The sequence below is a fragment of the Capsicum annuum genome, chromosome 7, assembly GCF_002878395.1.
Source record: "Capsicum annuum cultivar UCD-10X-F1 chromosome 7, UCD10Xv1.1, whole genome shotgun sequence".
Taxonomy (NCBI): domain Eukaryota; kingdom Viridiplantae; phylum Streptophyta; class Magnoliopsida; order Solanales; family Solanaceae; genus Capsicum; species Capsicum annuum.
The window spans coordinates 221748699-221768104 of record NC_061117.1 but is presented as its reverse complement, the minus strand read 5'-3'; the positions used below and the strand labels follow the sequence as shown (position 1 = coordinate 221768104).

General features: G+C 38.5%; 3 protein-coding genes and 2 pseudogenes across 3 annotated transcripts; 2 read left to right on the top strand and 3 right to left on the bottom strand.

Moving 5' to 3' along the window:
* Positions 1-1564: 1564 nt before the first annotated feature.
* LOC124885915 lies at positions 1565-4760 on the bottom strand (annotated as a pseudogene).
* LOC107878694 (lysine-specific histone demethylase 1 homolog 2) lies at positions 4760-8487 on the bottom strand. The gene is made up of 3 exons (XM_016725781.2): positions 7917-8487; positions 6027-7695; positions 4760-5735 (listed from the first exon to the last, which is right to left on the bottom strand). The coding sequence occupies exons 2-3, from the start codon at positions 7558-7560 to the stop codon at positions 4990-4992; spliced, it is 2280 nt and encodes a 759-aa protein (XP_016581267.1). The 5' UTR covers positions 7561-7695; positions 7917-8487; the 3' UTR covers positions 4760-4989.
* An 804-nt stretch (positions 8488-9291) lies between these two features.
* On the top strand, positions 9292-12027 carry LOC107876910 (annotated as a pseudogene).
* A 1900-nt stretch (positions 12028-13927) lies between these two features.
* LOC107878695 lies at positions 13928-15371 on the top strand. The gene is made up of 2 exons (XM_016725782.2): positions 13928-14228; positions 14475-15371. The coding sequence occupies exons 1-2, from the start codon at positions 13994-13996 to the stop codon at positions 15263-15265; spliced, it is 1026 nt and encodes a 341-aa protein (XP_016581268.2). The 5' UTR covers positions 13928-13993; the 3' UTR covers positions 15266-15371.
* A 365-nt stretch (positions 15372-15736) lies between these two features.
* On the bottom strand, positions 15737-19406 carry LOC107878693 (receptor-like protein kinase THESEUS 1). The gene has a single exon (XM_016725780.2). It carries the CDS (start codon positions 18603-18605, stop codon positions 16083-16085), a length of 2523 nt encoding a protein of 840 aa, XP_016581266.1. The 5' UTR covers positions 18606-19406; the 3' UTR covers positions 15737-16082.

Sequence of the window (19406 nt, the reverse complement as noted above, 5' to 3'; positions counted from 1 at the left end):
ATTATGTAGGTAGCTCTTTCTGCCCTAGGTGACTCATCCGTTGCGCTAAACATTGCTAGCCCCGGTCGAACATTGTCATACCGGTGTAACCATCCCAGGCATGGTGGGCACGAAGAGTGATGGGTGACTCTACTACCACTATTATAACCTTAGGAGAACCACACTCTAAAAGCTATTGCTAGCTCCGATCAAACACTATCATACATGCGTTGCGTTGCTATATAGTTCTGCATACCACCCACAAACTGATGGACAAACTGAGAGAATGAATAATATTTGGAGAATTATTTTAAGGTGCATGACAGGACACAAACCGCATGACTAGAATAAATGGTTCTCTCTGACAAAATTCTGGTACAACAACAACTAGCAACCTCTCTTAAGATGCCCCCTTTTAAAGTGCTCTATGGGTATGAACCTTCACTACTTTCTTTTGAGTGGTTGCATAGTCAAAAGTTGATGTTATTGATAAGATTCTAAAAGAGAGGAAAGTTATGAATAAGTTGTTGAAGGAAAATCTAGACAAGGCTCAAAACAGAATGAAGATGTATGATTGGACCTTATATCTGTGAATATTTTCAATGAGAAGGCATATGCCAATTTAACTGAATTTTCTCCCTTTCTCTTCTCTTTCTCTATTTTCTGCATATGTAGTACCAAGAGCTTCACACCTGTTACAGCTTCCCAGTAGAATGACTAAAAATTCATCTGTGTTAGGTTAGTAACTAAAGAAAACTACTTCAAAGACTAAGTAAAAAAAGTAATAATCAATAAATAAAACAATGTATCTATTTTATGAGCGAATAACATGCATTTATAAAAGAAAAACGACATAAAGTCAACATTGAAATTGTCTCGAATTTGTAAAAGGTCACTTAAAGTTTGCGATGCTCTATTACCCCATTGAACAATTCTAAAGTGTTATTATTATATTTAACTTTTGCCACCTGTCCTGAAGAGTATGCGCACACTCTTTAAGAGAGAAACTCAAAAAACATTATGAATTTAATTTGTTTTCGAATTTGTCATGCTAAATTTTTTCTTTATTCATTTTTTTGCTTTTCTTTTCTCTTTCTTCTTCATTTATTAACCGCCATGACCATTTTTTCCGTCATTTTCAATGTTACCAATTTTGCAACAACTTTATTGACCTTGTTTTGCTGCTATTGCTTCGATTTATTTCTTCAACTTTAAAATCTTATTTAAAAAAAATCTACACATTTCGAACAATTCTTCAAAACTCATTTAATTGAATTTTAGAAATTCAAAAACAAAGGAAGCATTTAGCTTTTTGAGATATATATTCAGTTACAATCCATTTGATTTAGTGCACAAACCAAAGTAAGGGTTCAGAAGCCCCTAAAATTCCTCATACCTACATTTATGGTGGAGCTTCATTCAATCCAAATTATCGGCTGGCCGTTTCAAAATCATCTATTCATTTAGAGTTAACAACAAAGTGGCAGACTCTTTAGCAAATTTCGGCTGCGATCAACAATTCATTTCATTTTCAATTAGGCCCTGCTCTAGCTTCTTTAGGGGTAATACTTCTTTGGTAATAAAGAAGATTTTGATAGTGTTTTTTAATTTAGAAAATTTTAATTTGATATATCGATTTTTCAATCTTAATTTTAAATTGGCGGTGATTTAGTGGGCTCGATGAGAATGATGTTGAAGGTGATGGTAATGGTGGCCACACCAAAGAATTATCGGCGAAGAGAAGAAAAGAGTTGGAGTTAGACATAGATGGACGAATGGGGAAGAAGGAACCGAAAAAAAAGACCATAAGCTAATAAAATAAGAAAAATTAATAAAAATAAAATAAACGTAGCACATGGCAAGCAATAATTGGGGTGTGATTTCACTTCCTTTCTAAAAATTGGGATTGACTGAAAAAGAGTATATTCGTATAAGTTCATAATTGTTTTTTTGGGTAATAGGACCCCGCAAAGTTTAAGTGTCTTTTTGCAAATTCTGGACAAATTTAGTGGTGACCTTATGTCATTTCCTTGTAGCTTGTAATAGTGTAGATTAATGTCTTTCAATCATACATCAATTTTTCTCATTTCTTGAATGATTTATACAATTATTACCATAATTTCCTGAATAATTAGTAGAATAAAGTTAGCATATTGAAGATTCTATCACTAATCACAGAATTTGCCAGCCCTACTTGCTATCTACCAAGTAATTGGCTGCATTCAGACTCACATCCTCTAGACCAACTCCGATACATAGAGAAGTACTAGTCGTAGCAGGAGCAGAGCTAACAGCAACCCAGTCACCAGCTTGGAACGTGTCCGAGCTGCTGCTACTACACCTTGAAACTCTGACATTAGGACCAACTTTACACTTACCCATGCATTTGCACCCTGAGACTGCAGCTTCCATCCAACAACGCGTTGGAGTTTGTCTAAGATAGTTCCCGCGCCTAGTTTCTTGCATTTACCTCCCATACATACTTTGATTCTCTTTGTCCACGCTGCTGCTATTGTTGTAGCTGTTGCTTCAGATGCATTAGACTTGCTGCCTGGCATGATACTGCTGCCTACATTACCAATGTGGCAATCACTAGCTTCCAAGCAACATGAGACTATTTGTCGAGGCACCAGGACTTCTAAACTTGTAGTCCTCCCTATTGATTGTGGTTGAGAATCTCTACTGATGTATCTGCTTCCGGGTTTATAGTCTGAGGCTCGACTATAGTTGAATCGGCAGGATTAAATGTTTTATTCTCAAGTGTTCGGTCACATGCCTCAGGAATTGTTTGGGAAGAGTTCCAATCTTCTGTCGACCAAATTTTGACATACATCATCGCTTGATCCACTCGATTCAGAAGACGAGATTGAAGATGATGACATTTCGCAGTTCCTTATGCGTTATACTTGACTTGTTGCTTTCATCTTCATGAGTGCTTTTTCTTCTTTTCTTTTCCTCTTCAACTCTTTCTCCTCTGCCTTTTAACTACTGAAGCTGTCCTAGCAATAGATCCGCGGCCTCCTACATAGAGAGCAACAGCAAGATAAGTAAACTGGAAGAGCAATATCCCAACAACAACAACAACAACAACATACCCCGTGTATTCCCACGTACTGGGGTGTGGGAGAGGGTAGAGTGTACGCAGACCATACCACTACCTCAGGTGAAGTAGAGAGGTTGTTTCCGATAGACCCCTGGCTTAGGACCAATAAGACCCCCGACTAACATCACTAGTCACAAGATAATACTACAGCCACAAGATAATACTCCAGCCACAAGATAATACTAAAAACTACCTGTCTGAAACCATAGACATCACTTAACACTAACAAGAAACTTCAGCTACACATATAGTAATAAACAATCTACTAGCACGAAAAAAGGAAGCACACACACAAATGGAAAATGCATTAGCCCAATTTTGGGCGCCTCTTTATCATGTGCTTGATTTACTAATGGTAGTTTTTTCTTTTTAAGGTTAAGTTGTGGTGAAGCTGAAGAGCGTGCTAGTCGAAAATTGAGCACGAGTTGCCCCAGAACTGCTAAGTGCAACGGCTGCACAAGGTATGTGTGTATTTGGAGATTGCAAATGTCGTACGTGCGCCAACTTTCTTAACAACGTTTGATGTTCAACCACCTGTCTTTTTTGTCTGGTACACAACATTATCTTTCATGAACAATTAGAATTCTAATATTTGATTTCAGATGATGTTATTGTGTATAACATTACTTTTTAATAAAACTGATAGCTAGCTTAATAAATAGCTAAAAAACATACCTTCAGATGCAGCCGACTCTTTAAACTTACATAATACAACAAATTATATCAAGCAACTTGCAATGGCCAAACCTTAGGGAGTTCCTTTACAGGACAGAGATAGAGCTAGATATTTTTTTCTGTTTTCATCACCTCAGACAGACTAAATAAACCATTAGGGCTTAAGCTATGCGATGTGAACGATTAATCCAGAATGTGCAATATCTTTTCTGACCACCAACTTAAGTGCTATTTTTGTTCCGTATTTATCTCTCCTAAGAGGCGGTCTATGTTTATCATGAATTATTGGCTTCTAATAGAGTCCTCAGCAAAGACTAGGAAATAAATACTACCTTTAAAAGTGAAAAGTTAAGCCTCCTAACTGTACGAATTAGATGCTTCATAGTTTCTAAGATCTCTTTTAGAGTTGCAGTCTCTATATCCATCCTAATAAGGGATAACACAGAAATGACTGGAGAAAATATGAGATACCAAAGAAATATTCTGACACATTACTTCCTTTATGAGCACCAGCAGTACTACTGTTCTCTACTCCTTTTCTTTTAGCATGGCTTCCCAATGCTGTATTTCTCGTCCATAGTTGATTTTGATATGCTTTGGTTGAGTCGAGGGTCTATTGGAAACAGCCTCTCTACCTTCACAAGGTAGGGGTAAGGCTGTGTACACACCATCCTCCCCAGACCCCCACTTGTGGAGTACACTGGGTATGTTGTTGAAGTAGTAGGAAGCAGTTCTAAAATGCAACAGAAGCATCAGCAAAATTTCAAACAATACCTAGAAAAATCCATGTTATTGACACGCCTCCTATCAGCAAAATTTGCTTCAAAATCTCTTGATGAGTGTCAGCACCGTTTCCATCTTTATCTTGTATATCACTCCATGGTCTGAAATATGAAGTTTTCAGCAGATTTTTCAACCTTCCATCCCTTTCCTGCGGTATATGACAAGAGATATCTGGGAGCTCATAGTTAGAGAAGAAATAAACAAATTGACACAGAAACATGCATTCAACTGGCTTCTTTTTTCATTTACAACTCTTTGCTGATACAAGTTTAATCCATCTTAATTTCTCTCATTTCTATCAAAAATTATACAGCTTTGCCTACAAAAGGGAGCAAACAATGCTTTAGCCTACATGAAATATCCAGTAGTACAAAAGACAAGCATACAAAAGAATATCGCATCTCTCCACAAATTTGAAGATATATTGAGGATGCTTAGCTGATATCTACTCAAGGTAACTGACTATTACTGTTGCCTGCATTCTGTTGGGTAATATAACTTCTACTCCGGCCTCTAACTCTTCGAGCATTACCAATGTTAGCAGCCAAGGAATGGCCTAGAACACCTAAGCCATTAGCTCCCATTAACTTCAAGCCCAGATCTTTAAGAAAATATGACATTTTGCTATCACTTCCTTCCTTCAGCAACTGCAACTCATGTGCTTGCTCACGAGACACAACTGCATAAAGCTGCAGTGATGGATTTAATAATTGTTGAGGCATATTATCTGCCTCTTCTGTATTAAATTCATCATTGGGATTTGCAAAAGTAACTCTCATTAGTCCTAAAGATCTAGAATCACAAGCGAAGGGATCAAATACAAATAAGAACTCCCCGAATGCTAGATCTGGCCTTTTGAACAACTCTTCCAATACATCCTTGCTTGGTCCAACATTCTTTAATACAGTTTTCCTTGGATTGTTTTGCCTCACTTTCATGGATTGAGAAATGCGAGAAGCTTCTCTTAAGCCACTCAAATAGGCTCCATGCATGGTGGCTGGATGTTGTCGAATCGTAGCCTCTCCGGCAAAAAACAACCGACCTCCAAGATTTTCGGCAAGTATGTCGTAATCACTGCCAGACGACTGAACACGAACATGTGAATATGAGCCAAACGTAAAGGGATCACTTCCCCATCTTGTACATATGGATTGTATAGGATCAGGCACGCTTATTCCCTTTGGCTCATATATACCTGTGGAAGTAGCCAGATAAAAATGAAACCAGATTTTACGTTCTTCCTCAAAGAAGAAAAAAAGGGAAAAGAAAATTAAAAATTTATCTAGTCTTGTGTAAAGATGGATGATACGTCCCCAAGGAGACGGCCATAATGGGAATAAGGTTGGGATCCCTGCTACAGCACTTGGTCTAAGACTGTTGTTTAGCTGTACAGGCTGATTGGTGGGTTAGTCGAGGTGAGTGTAAGTTGACCCGGACACCACCCATAGAAAAAATATAAAAATATATAAATAAAGATGGATAATACCTTTGAGAATGTTCATAACACGATGAATTAACGTGGATGGCTCTGTGCTTTCGAAAAATTGAGCAGCGTCACCAGCAACAAGTGCAATAAGCACTGGACCCCCAGAAACAGTATGGTAACTATAAAATAAGAAGAACTCTCCTCGTCTGTGGCTATAATGGTTGAGGCAGCCAAAGGTATCCAAGTCTTCACCCCAAAAAACGTGAGGGAATACTATGGCAACCTTATTCAGCAACCCAAATCCTAGCCTATCAATAGCTTCAAGCTTCTTCTCAGGTAACTCCGGTTCAAACCTAATTGATCTTCTTTTTAGTACCCCAAGAGGAACAGTACATAGGACCATGTCTGCCTGAAAAAGTTGGTCCCCAGCGATGACCTCAACTCCTTCATTTCCATACTTTATAGTCTGAACGGTCTTGCCATAGAGTATAGGAACTCCTTTACACAATGCTCTGATTATGCCCCAATTTCCACCAGCAAGAAAACAGTGATCGCCACCCATTTCATAAGGATCATCCTGATCCCAATAGGTCGCAGAGAGTTCTGAGAGGCATCCAGCATTTGCATATTCCAAGTTTGCAAAATGCCAATCCAGAAGTTGCTTCTCCTCTGTAGTTTTAGCCACATCATATAATTGTCTCAGAATCTCCAAAACTGAACCTAAGGAGATATCATTAGCCAATCCACTTACTAACTTTCTTAGCTCGGTAACTTTGTCCAGTAGCTTATTGAAAATGAGTTCAACTCTGGAATCAATTTCTGCATCAACAGGAGCTCCGCCAGGCTTGTATAAAGGACACTTGTCTCTGACTTTGTGAAGCGGAATGGAAAGTTGTCTAGCCAAAACTCCCAAAGGATTCGCGTGGATACCAGTAATGACACTGCCACCAAGATCCACAGCAGCGAACTTGCCCTTTCCTCCCATTTTCTGAGTATAAACTCTCCCTCCTGGTCGGTTCCTACCTTCAAGGATAACCACCTTGAATCCAAATGACATCAGTTGCCTCCCTGCAGCCAAACCAGCGAGACCAGCACCAATAATAATCACAGACCCTTCACTAGGTTCCTCAGGGATATTAGATACAACTGATGGTGAAACCCCAAAATTTATATACCCGTTAAACAAAAGAAAGTCATATGCTATGGCCACCAAATTCTCATACTCAACACTTACAGTTTCCCTTATCCTTCCTTTGGACAGCCAAATATGAACATTCTCCCTCCATTTTGCAAGAATATGGTTTCTCACAACGATATAATCATTCTGTTCTTTCCCATCCAGTTCACTTACAACTCCAGCCTTTCTTTCTTCTTCGAGAAGATCATCAATAGGGAACCCCAACGAAAGAGCTATCATCGCCTCCGTTTCAGTTTCTTTCTCCAAATCTTTCGTCGTTCTACTCCTCTTCCTCACTGAACCACCCAATTGCTCTTCCATAAATTCATCCATCAATTTTTCATCATAATTCCTTGAAGCTACCCTCTTTCTCACAGGTCTCTTTGAGATTGAACTCCCTGAATTTGACGTTTCCATTTTCACTCCTTTTTCCTCGGAACCTCCCACTTCGAATATACTGAATCTTTTACTAGGCACAAACTTCAGATATTACAGTGAACTCACCCGAATTACACCTGAATTTACTTCAAAATTCAACTGTCTCACGGCAATCTGTAAAAAGTAAAAAAAAATTATTTTCCAGAAAACTGAGACTAATACTAAATATGTGTATCAAAATTAAATTGATCTTCACTACTAACGAAAAATCAGAAGAACTGTTGTGTACTTCATTTCTATTCCAAATTCGAATTAGCTTTTAGGGTTTAGGGTTTTTATTACGAGAAACAGAGAGGAGAAAATCCATAGAGAAAGAGGGGAAAAAGGGAACTTACAAGTAGATTCCGGTGAAGAATTAGGGTTCAGGCGAAGAATTGACGGTAGAGAGGTTTACTCCGGCGATATTTGAAATTGGCGGGTGAAAAGTCAATTGATAGAAATTAGGGTCCGAAATTTCGAATCCTATTTGTCTGTTATTTGGGCTTAGAGGGTTTGAAATGAGTTGGGCTAAAGTCGGGCTAAATTAGACTTATATATAAGGTTTCGAAAAAGGGATAAGACTTACGAAATAGGTTTTAATTAATATTACTCCTATTTTTCCATCCAAAAATTCGTTTGAAATGAGTTGGGCTAAAGTCGAGCTAGATTAGACTCCTATATAAGGTTTCGAAAAACGGATCTACATTTACGAAATAATATTACTCTATTATTCCATCCAAAATTTCATTACATCCTTACATTGTTCCACTTATTGTTTATAGACTTACAAAATAAGTTTCGATTAATATTATTCCTATTGTTTCTTCCAAAATTTCAAGACGTCCTTATACTATTCCACTTAATCGGTAACATCACTTAGGGTTGGAAAATTTGACCAAAAACAACCCTTTGTTAACTTTTCTGCCTCTTTTAACGCGAGTTAAAAGGTTGGATGATCATTCAACTTAACTCCTATAATCATTTAGTTGAAAATATATGTTATGATAGAGAAAAGGGTCAAGTGGGGGATTTAGTGCAACGACTGTTATATATAAGGTTTCGAAAAAGGGATATACATTTACGAAATAACTTTTGATTATTACTCCTATTGTTCCATCCAAAATTTCATTACATCCTTACACTATTCCACTTAAAATGAGTTGGGCTAAAGTCGGGCTAAATTAGACTTATACATAAGGTTTCGAAAAAGGGATATACATTTACGAAATAACTTTTAATTATTACTCCTATTGTTCCATCTAAAATTTCATTACATCCTTACACTATTCCACTTAAAATGAGTTGGGCTAAATTAGACTTATATACAAGGTTTCGAAAAAGGGATATACATTTACGAAATAACTTTTGATTATTACTCCTATTGTTCCATCCAAAATTTCGTTACATCCTTACACTAATCCACTTATTGGACATAGATTTACCAAATAAGTTTTGATTAATATTATTTATATTGTTCCATCCCAAATTTCAAAACATCCTCATACTATTCCACTTACTCGATAATTTCAAGACGTCCTTATACTATTCCACTTACTCGATAATTTCAAGACGTCCTTATACTATTCCACTTAATCGATAACATCCCTTAGGATTGGAAAATTTGACCAAAACACCCCTTTGTTAACTTTTCCTGCTCTTTTAATGTGAGTTAAAAGCTTGGATGATCATTCAACCTAGCTCCTATAGTCATTTAGTCGAAAATTATATGTTATGATAGAGAAAAGGATCAAGCGGGAGGTTTAGTGCAACGGGCTGGTATTTCTCCTTTTCCATGTGACAGTGGCTCCAAACTTGTAATTCCTTAGTAGTGATGATCAATTTTAATAACCAATTTAGTGTTGGTCTCAAATTTTTCTGGAAAATAAACTTTTTTGCTTTATCTAGATTGCCAAGACTGGACTAAATTGGTACTAGCTTTTTGAAGTAAATAGAGGCTATAAGTAGGGTGAGTTTCTGCCTAAGCAATGTAAAACTGGCTTCCTATTAGGCTAAAAGATCAAGTTTATTCAAACTGGGAGTTTCGACGGAAAAAGGAAAGAAAATGGAAACCTCAAATTCAAGAGGTTCAATCTCAATAGAGACATGTAAGAAAGAGGGTAGTTTCGATGAATTATGATGAGAAATTTGATGGATGATTTTATAGAAGAGCATTTAGGTGGTTCGGTGAGGAAGAGGAGTAGAGCGAAGAAAGATTTGGAGTATGAAACTGAAACGGAGGCAATGATAGCTCTTTCGTTGGGGTTTCCTATTGATGATCTTCTTGAAGAAGAAAGAAAGGCTGGAGTTGTAAGTGAACTGGATGGGAAAGAACAGAATGATTATATCGTTGTGAGAAACCATAGTCTTGCGAAATGGAGGGAGAATGTTCATATTTGGCTGTCCAAAGGAACGCTTGAGGGAAAATGTAAGTGCTGAGTACGAGCATTTGGTGGCCATAGCATATGACTTTCTTTTGTATAACGGGTATATAAATTTTGGCGTTTCACCATCATTTGTATCTAATATACCTGAGGAACCTAGTGAAGAGTCGGTAATTATTGTTGGTGATGGACTCGGTGGTTTGGTTGCAGCAAGGCAACTGATGTCGTCTGGATTCAAGGTGGTTATCCTTGAAGGTAGGAACCGACCTGGAGGGAGTGTTTATACTCAGAAAGTGGAATGGGAAGGCAAGTTTGCTGCTGTGGATCTCGGTGGCAGTGTCATAACTGGTATCCACGCGAATCCACTGGGAGTTTTGGCTAGATAGTTTTCCATTCCGCTTCACAAAGTTAAGAGACAAGTGTCGTTTATACAAGCCTGACGGAGCTCCTGTTGATGCAGAAATCGATTTCAGAGTTGAGCTCATATTCAATAAGCTACTAGACAAAGTTCCTGAGCTAAGAAGGTTAGTAAGCGGATTGGCTAATGATATCTCATTAGGCTCCGTGTTGGAGATACTCAGACAATTATGTGCCGTGGCTAAAACTACAGAAGAGAAGCAACTACTGGATTGGCATTTTGCAAACTTGAAATATGCAAATGCTGCATGCCTCTCAGAACTATCTGCTACCTATTGGGATCAAGACGATCCTTATGAAATGGGCGGTGATTATAGTTTTCTTGCTGGTGCAAATTAGGGTATAATCAGAGCACCGTGTAAAGGAGTTCCTATACTCCATGGAAAGACTGTTCAGACAATAAAGTATGGAAATGAAGTAGTTGAGGTCATTGCCGGGGACCAACTTCTTCAAGCAGGCATGGTCCTCTGCACCGTTCCTCTTTGGGTACTACAAAGAAGATCAATTAGATTTGAACCAGAGTTACCTGAGCAGAAACTTGAAGCTATTGATAGGCTAGGATTCGGGTTGCTGAATAAGGTTGCCATGGCATTCCCTCACCTTTTTTGGGGGGAAGACTTGGATAACTTTGGTTGCCTCAACCGTTATAGCCATAGAGTAGGAGAGGTCTTCTTATTTTATAGTTATCATACTGTTTCTGGGGTTCCCGTACTTGTTGCTGGTGACGTTGCTCAATTTTCGAATGTACAGAACCGTCCACCTAATTCTTCGAGTTATGAACATTCTCAATGGTATCATCCATCTTTGTTTTTATATTTTTATATTTTCTTCTATGGGTGGTGTCCGGATCAACTCACTCACACCTCGACTAATACACCATCAGCCTGTCCTGCTAAAAAACAAACGACGAGTTTCCCATGTAAGCCTGTTCATGAATGCTGGCGCAAATGGTTTACACCAAGCGTTGTAGTATCATTTCAACCTTAGTCCAATGATTCAACCACTAGGCGCTCTCCTTGGGGACGTATGGTCATTGGTCCATCTTTATACACGTCTACATATATTTTTAACCTTCTTATCCCAGTTTTTGTTCTTCGAGGAAGAACGTGAACTCTGGTTTCATTTTCATCTGGCTACTTCGACAGGCATATATGAGCCTAAGGGGAAAACTGTGCCTGATCCTGTACACTCCATATGTCCAAGGTGGGGAAGTGATCCCTTTTCGTTTGGCTCATATTCCCATGTTCGTGTTCACTCTGCTGGCAGTGATCACGACATACGAGCAGAAAATCTTGGAGGTCCAACGATGAATTTAATACAGAAGAGGCATATAGTATGCCTCAACACTTATTAAATCCATCATTCCAGCTTTATACAGTTGTGTCTCGTGCGCAAGCACTTGAGTTGCAGTTGTTGGAGGGCTCGGGAGCTAATGGCTTACGAGTTCTAGGTCATTCCTTGACTGCTAACATTGGTAATGCTCGAAAAGATAGAGGCTGGAATCGAAGTTGCATTGCCCAACAGAATGCAGGCAACAGTAAATAATAGCCAGTTACCTTAAGTATATATAAGCTAGGCATCCTCAATACATCTTCAAATTTGTTGAGGAATGCATTAAGGGTGGCACTCTTTTATGTCTCACATTGACTGTTCGCTGACAAGAACATATATTGGCACAACATTTAGAGTTACGGCAGTTGCATTCACGTCGCTCGCTGGTATATATTCTTCAACTGGCAACATTCTTTTGTATTTCTTGCTTTATATATTAGGAGTTTCAAGCCTTACTGCTTTATATCTGTTGGTTTTGTTGTGGATATTCTTTTGTATGCTTGTGTTTTGTACTCCTGGATATTTCTTGTAGGCTAATGAATTTTGCTCCTTTCTGTAAGCGAAGTCAGTTGAATGCATGTCAGCTGTGTGTTAATTTATTTATTTCTTCTTAAATTGTAAGCAACCAGATATCTCTTGTTATATGCTGCAGTTCTATGTTGCTCAGACTCTCCAACAATGCTGCCGCGCTCTTGTCGGATCATCCAAAAATACACCATCTTTGGAAGATCTAACACACGCAAGTTGGTATATTTGAAGAGTCCAAGCAACATAGCTGCAGTTCTTTCTTTAGTTGATTGGTGACAAAAGAAAAACATTATGTTGATTCAGAAGAATTGTTTTTTTTTTTTTCTTTTTTGGTACAATTCACCTTTTTTTTTTCTTTAAGGCCAAGTCAACTTTATGTTACAATGTAATTTGTGTCCGAAGATCTGTGTTCACGGAGGAAACGTAGGCAAGAATATAGCTCTTAACATGTTCTTGCACCATACATTCCCATTCCTGTAATACACTTTCCTTTTTAGTTCGTTTATAAAAAAAAAAATGATACAAGTTTAAATTTGAAAATAATTGAATTATGTTAAGGCCCGGAAGTATTGCTCAGCCCTTGACCAACACGAGGCGTGAAAATCTTGGGTACCGTCGTTTAATTTTTTTTAGAAAAAATAATTTAGTTTAAACTTCTCGATTTATCCTTAGTGAGAAACTATAAATGTTATGGCATGTTTATTCCTTAGTGAGAAACTATAAATGTTATGGCATGTTTATTCCTTAGTGAGAAACTATAAATGTTATGGCATGTTCATTTAGGTCTACAAATTTCAAGAGGACAACTTGAATAGGAGGGAGTAGATTTTACACTTCAAAATTCAAATATATGTTACACTCACACACAAGCTATGGAAGCTCCTTTTCACATGTATCTACCGCAAAACAAGGCCCAATCTCTTTTTAAAAATAAACTATTGAAATGCAAATATATTTGTTGGACGTGCGAATATAGTTTCATATTGGTAATTAAAAAGGTTGGATAGATACATACAAAGTGTAAAATCTCTTAATGGGGTGAGACCTTTTGAGGAAAATCGTGCAGGCTTGATCCAAAGCGGAACAATATCACAACATGTTAGGAGTATTTTTGAATTGATTTAGCCTAACAATTGATATCAAAGCTCAGAGCTCGGATTCAGCTGGACGAGCATGACAAGGCAGATGATGGCGTGGGGCCTAGTTTACTTCCCCTTGTGAGCTTAGAGACACACACATACAAACAGAAGCTAGTGCGGGCTTCATAAAATACTCAAAACAATATTGGTGACACATAAATATTGACCCGTGGATCGTGGTGATGGCCACATGGAACTTAGTTCGAGGGTCGTTGGTGTGCAAACTAGTCCCACATTGCTAGAGGAATAAATTGGAAGCTACACATAGGTGCATTATCGCTTAACATTGTGAGGCCTTTTGAGGAAAACCGTGCCGGCTTGGCTTAAAACCATAAAAGCAACTTGTAAATGTATAATGAAAGCACTTCAGAGTCTCTAATCACAGATTACTATTCATGTGATCTGCCAGAGAAATTGTCAAACTTCTGTTATATTATATACTGCTGCAAGCCCCAACGCATTGACTAAAGAATACAAACCACTTTTTAAACCAGTAGCTATAAAACAAGTAGTAGTACTTTACTAGCAAATTGCAGTAAATAAAATATGAACTAAGAAAAGAATTACCTTGGACTACTCTATAAGAGGCCAAGGAGAAGACAAACTAGGCCATCTTGAGCTTCATCTGTGACTTGCATGGAGAGAATGAGTAACCTACAAAACAAGTGTTTTTTTGCTATTGTGATACTCTTTTTAGCTGGTGTGACAGAGATCAATGGAGAATACATAACCTGCACAAGCAAGAAAAGTAGATGCTTTCTGCGACCATTAAAGTGTCCTGCAGAATGCCCATCAAAATCTCCAAGTAACCCGAAGGCCAAAGTTTGCTATGTCAACTGCAATTCCCCGATGTGCAAGCCTGAGTGCAGAAGTAAGAGATTCTCTACTTTCTTAGTCCTTGATCAGTTTTTAACCATTATCTGTTTTCTGTTATATTCACATATGTTTGAACTTCAACTTTCTTGAGCTAGAACTTTAGCTCGGAAACACAATGCATTTTTTTCCAAAGATCGGGCTCAGGAAAAAAAAAAAACTTGATTTCATTGTCCAAGAATGTTTTTAACGATCATATGCTTCCCAAAAATCTTAATTTCTGATCAATGATACTTACACACAGACAGGAAGGCGAATTGCAATCATCCCGGAGCAGCATGCTTGGATCCTCGCTTCATTGGTGGAGATGGAATTGTCTTTTTCTTCCATGGCAAGAGCAATGAGCATTTCAGCTTAGTTTCAGATCTTAACCTCCAAATTAATGCCCGTTTCATTGGCTTGAGACCCGCTGGTAGACCCCGAGACTACACATGGATTCAAGCTCTTGGAATCCTCTTTGACATGCATGCTTTCTCGGTGGAGGCTGCCAAGGTAGAGTCTTGGGATGAAGAGGTTGATCATCTGAAATTCTCTTATAACGGAAAGGAGCTAAGCTTAGAACAAGGCTATCCATCTATATGGGAATCTTCTGAAAGCGGCATTAAAGTAGAAAGAACTTCAAGCAAGAACGGTGCTATGATCACACTTCCAGAAGTTGCAGAAATTTCAGTTAATGTAGTACCTATTACCAAAGAAGATGACAGGATTCACAACTATCAGTTACCTTCTGATGACTGCTTTGCTCACCTGGACGTGCAGTTCAGATTCTATGGCCTCTCAACAGAGGTTGAAGGCGTTCTTGGCCAGACTTACCAGCCAGACTTTAAGAATCCAGCAAAACCAGGCGTTGCAGTGCCTGTAGTGGGAGGTGAAGACAAGTACAGAACTTCAACCCTTTTGTCTTCAAAATGTAATTCGTGTATCTTTGCTCCAGCTGGAGTAATGAAAGAATCAGACCCCCTAGTCATGGATTTTGGGACTTTAGATTGTACTGGAGCATCAAGCAGCGGCCATGGAATAGTTTGCCGAAAATGAGCACCCAATTGGGATATTATTTCTTTTGTAGTTGTCAGTTGCAGATAATAAAAAGTTTTTAGTTCCAGTAATCTACAGCAAAGCATGGATTTCTAGTTCTTATTTAGACTTGTATGTTTATTCCATAACCAAGTTTTTTTACTCAAGTATACACGATACAGATATCCCCAGTTCAGAATAACAAATTTGTCATCTGCAGATATGCATCTTAGATTTCAAACAAACTTCCAAGAATTGACTTATGAAAAGGTGCTACAATTGGATGCATTAAAAGAGTGGCTAAGTAGATGTTTAAGATGTTGAGAAGCCCGCGGCACAACCTTTATAGAGGACTAGTGTATGCAAAACGGAAAATGGCAGCTCAGTTTATAATAGCAAAAGCAGATTCCCAACTCAGTTTAAGAGAGCATCACTATTACCTTTATGGAAACAAAAGCTGCAGTAACAGCATGACAAACTCAGCCACAATCAGAAGATAACGCTGCTGAAGTGCTGCAACAATTGATTAATATTTTCTCTCTGAGATACTGATTACAACGCTTTGACAATTTGTAGTCATGATATCTATGAGTAAAAAGGCAACTCTATCACCTATGTAATAATAGTTCAAACAAGGTTACAACTCTTAGTATTACAAAGACAAATTTCAATAGGATGCCCAGCTGCAACAATCATTTACAGTACATACTCGAGCATTTTATTAGGAAAAATTGACTCAAATACTAGGAATGAAAAGATTTATAAATCGCATTAATATTTCGTTGATGCCACAAAATAAAAATTATGGGATGTCACATACACAATAGACTGTTCCTTTTCACCTTCCCCGTGGATTTACCAGCTGGGAGAAAACAGCACTAGTGGCAGCATCCTCTGCATCATCATCAGTTCCAGAGTTAATCCCTTCAATCATACTCACACTATTTTCAAATGGCTCAAGTGGTGTCAAAGGTATGCTGGGTATATGATTAGTGCTGTTATCATCGGGCTCTGCCAGAGCTGATGAGGTTTCCTCAAGCTGAAGAGCATACTCTAGATTCCACAGAACATCCCCCATGGAAGGTCTATCAACGCCATGGTCAGCCAAACACTTCTCCGCGGTCTCCCCAAACTTCTTGAGGGAGGCTGAATTCACCTTCCCTGCAAGATTTGGGTCCATTATCTGATCCAACATGCCTTTCTTTTGCCAAGTCATGGCCCACTCAGCTATATTGACTTGATCCCGTGGTAGGACAGGATTCAATGCGGGTCTGGTGCAGAGCACTTCCATTAGGACAACACCAAATGAATAAACATCTGATTTCTCTGTAAGCTGCTGCCTTCTAAAGTACTCTGGATCCAGGTACCCAAAGCTACCTTTAACAGCAGTGCTGACGTGGGTCTGATCAAGAGCTGGTCCAGTTTTAGACAGACCAAAATCAGCAACTTTGGCTACAAAGTTCTCGTCCAAGAGTATGTTTGTAGTTTTCACATCACGGTGAATGATGCTCTGTGATGCACCAGTGTGGAGGTAATGCAGCCCCCTAGCAGCACCTATACAAATCTCAAGACGTTGCTTCCACGAAAGAGACGGAAGATCCGTTCCATACAGATGACTTCGGAGAGGCCCATTTGCCATGTATTCATAAACCAAAATCATCTCTGATCTTTCATCACAATAGCCAATCAAAGACACGAGATGGCGGTGGCGAAGTTTGGACAACATTTCAATTTCTGTTCGAAATTCAGCTAGACCTTGTTCAGATCTCGGGTTGCCTCTTTTGACAGCAAGCCTTGTCCCATCTTCTAGCGTTCCCTTGTAGACTCTACCAAAACCACCAACACCAAGAAGCAGGCTTTCATCAAATTTATTAGTAGCATCCATTATTTCTTGGAAACTAAAGAATCGACCAAGGTTGGGTGAAGCTAAGGAGATACAGCTTGCCGTTCCACTCTTTTGAGAAACTGTGGACATCTTTGTCAAAGTTAAAGAGTTCCCATACAAGGGAAGAGGAAGCCATGGGTGCCCCTGGGGTGAGGTCTTTGATCTGCGGGCTACCAAGCAGCAATAACACAACCCAATAATTGCTAGTGCAGCTGATGCTCCTCCTACAGCAGAACCAATTATCATACCTTTCTTGTTCTTTTTGTGAGGCCGCACAAATAGAGTCTCAACAGATGAAACCCCACTCAAGCTTCTAGCTCCATTGCTAATCTTCATGATTTCCAGTCCATTCATAATGGCATTGCTCAAATCGGCGGCTCCTGTGTCTGGACCAACACTGACTGTCAGAATACCTGAATTTGTTGTGGAGTTGGAGACAAAATCCTTGTAATACGGAACGTCCAAATTACCAGTTGATGACAAATCTAAGTCCGCGTTAGCAATGTCATCATTTATGTACAGATTAAAAAGTAGAGTATTCATGGACTCGCTCACAATATCACAAAAATGTACGCGGATGAGGTACATGAAGTTTGGATCAACTGGGAACTCCCAGGTGATATTGAAATTCCCATTGGCAGTATTGGCATCTCCCATGGTTTCAGCAGTAGCATAAACCCAATTTGGTGCTATATCAGGAGTAATGGTGGGTGGATATTTTATGCTTGCAGCGCTAACTGAAACATTCGCGGCAGAACTATTGACGTGCAAGTACTTAACGTCATTCTCCCACGTTCTCCCTAACGTATCATTCTGAGCAGTAATCAAAGGACCTCCCATGTTCAACCGATAAACAGTTTCAAAGGCTAGCTCAGAAAGGCCATTAAAAGGGGCTGGTGGAGATGCAGCTACGGCTTGATCAGGAATCAACTCATCAGGAGCCGATACAACTTCAATCGCATTAATAAACGCGACTGAGTTATTAGAAGGGATCAAAGCAACAGTCAAGCTATCTGTAGTAACATTGATTGAGTATTCCTTAAAAAGGTAACTACCCTTATATCTCTTGAAGCTAAAATTGTCCAACAGAACAAAATTTTCTGTAACAACTGTGATTGAGGCAGATGTTAAGTTATGACCAGGGAGAGGATAGAAATACAATCGAACCCAATGTCGACCTTCTTGATGAATATCAAACTTGTAAGATGTTGTAGTGTGGAAAATTCTAGCAGACTGGTATACTGAAAATGGAGCAGTGGAATTGGATGTTGCAGCAATAGAATTCTCTACATTTTCTAAAGAAACTGAAGAATGGGGTGTTGTGTCAGGAACAAAAATTTGGCCAAGAAAGGTTACATTTTTGGAAGATCCACAAGCAATCAAATATTTATCAGGAGGAGTGAATGCAGCATTGCCCTCATGAATCAAGAAAATTGACAACACAAAAACTAAAACCAAATGCATCCACATCCCCATTTTAACAAACTCCAAATTCCCTTAAAGAGAATTAATCAAACACTACTATTACAAACCATTAATTAGTCCATCTCTCAATGCCACTAGAACTCATAGATCCATTTGAAGTTTCTTGAATGAAAAAAGAACAAGCAATAAGCTATGAATAAGACAAGAAAGAATTAAGCTTTTCTCCACTAATCTTCAAGATTTGAACTTTCTTGAATGCAAAAAGAACAAGCAATTATGAATAAGACATCAAGAACTAAGCTCTATTGCACTAATCTTCAAGATTTGAACTTTCTTGAATGCAAAAAAGAAAAAGCAATAAGCTATGAATAAAACATCAAGAACTAAGCTTTATTGCACTAATCTTCAAGATTTGAACTTTCTTGAATGCAAAAAAGAACAAGCAATAAGCTATGAATAAAACAACAAAAGAACCAATTTTTTCTGCACTAAACTTCAAGATTTGAAAAGGGTATGAAGAAAAAGGGAAAAAGAAAGAAAACCCAGTAAGGAATACCTCAATGGAACCATGAAAAACACACAATTGCAAGTAGAGCTTTTTAGTTCAAGTTTTTTCCAACAGCTCTTTACAGGCTGTTTGTTTACTTAGGCTGTCATTTTGCAGAAGATATAGCAAAGAGGGGGAAATGGAGGACCCCACAAAAGAAGTTGCATATCTGTTTTTCAATGGACATTGTGGTTTGATTTTGATACTCAAGTAGTATGTTATAGTTAAGACTTGAATATTGTACAGCTTGAAAGAGCTATGAAGCTTCTGTAAGTGAATACTTTTAATGTATTTATCTATCTGTG

Coding starts and splice junctions, on each gene's coding strand:
- LOC107878693 (XM_016725780.2), bottom strand. CDS start 18,605: ATGGGGATGTGGATGCATTTGGTTTTAGTTTTTGTGTTGTCAATTTTC.
- LOC107878694 (XM_016725781.2), bottom strand. CDS start 7,560: ATGGAAACGTCAAATTCAGGGAGTTCAATCTCAAAGAGACCTGTGAGA. Junction 5,736..6,026: donor TGTTATGAACATTCTCAAAG/GTATTATCCATC, acceptor CTACTTCCACAG/GTATATATGAGCCAAAGGGA.
- LOC107878695 (XM_016725782.2), top strand. CDS start 13,994: ATGGAGAGAATGAGTAACCTACAAAACAAGTGTTTTTTTGCTATTGTG. Junction 14,229..14,474: donor GTGCAAGCCTGAGTGCAGAA/GTAAGAGATTCT, acceptor ACTTACACACAG/ACAGGAAGGCGAATTGCAAT.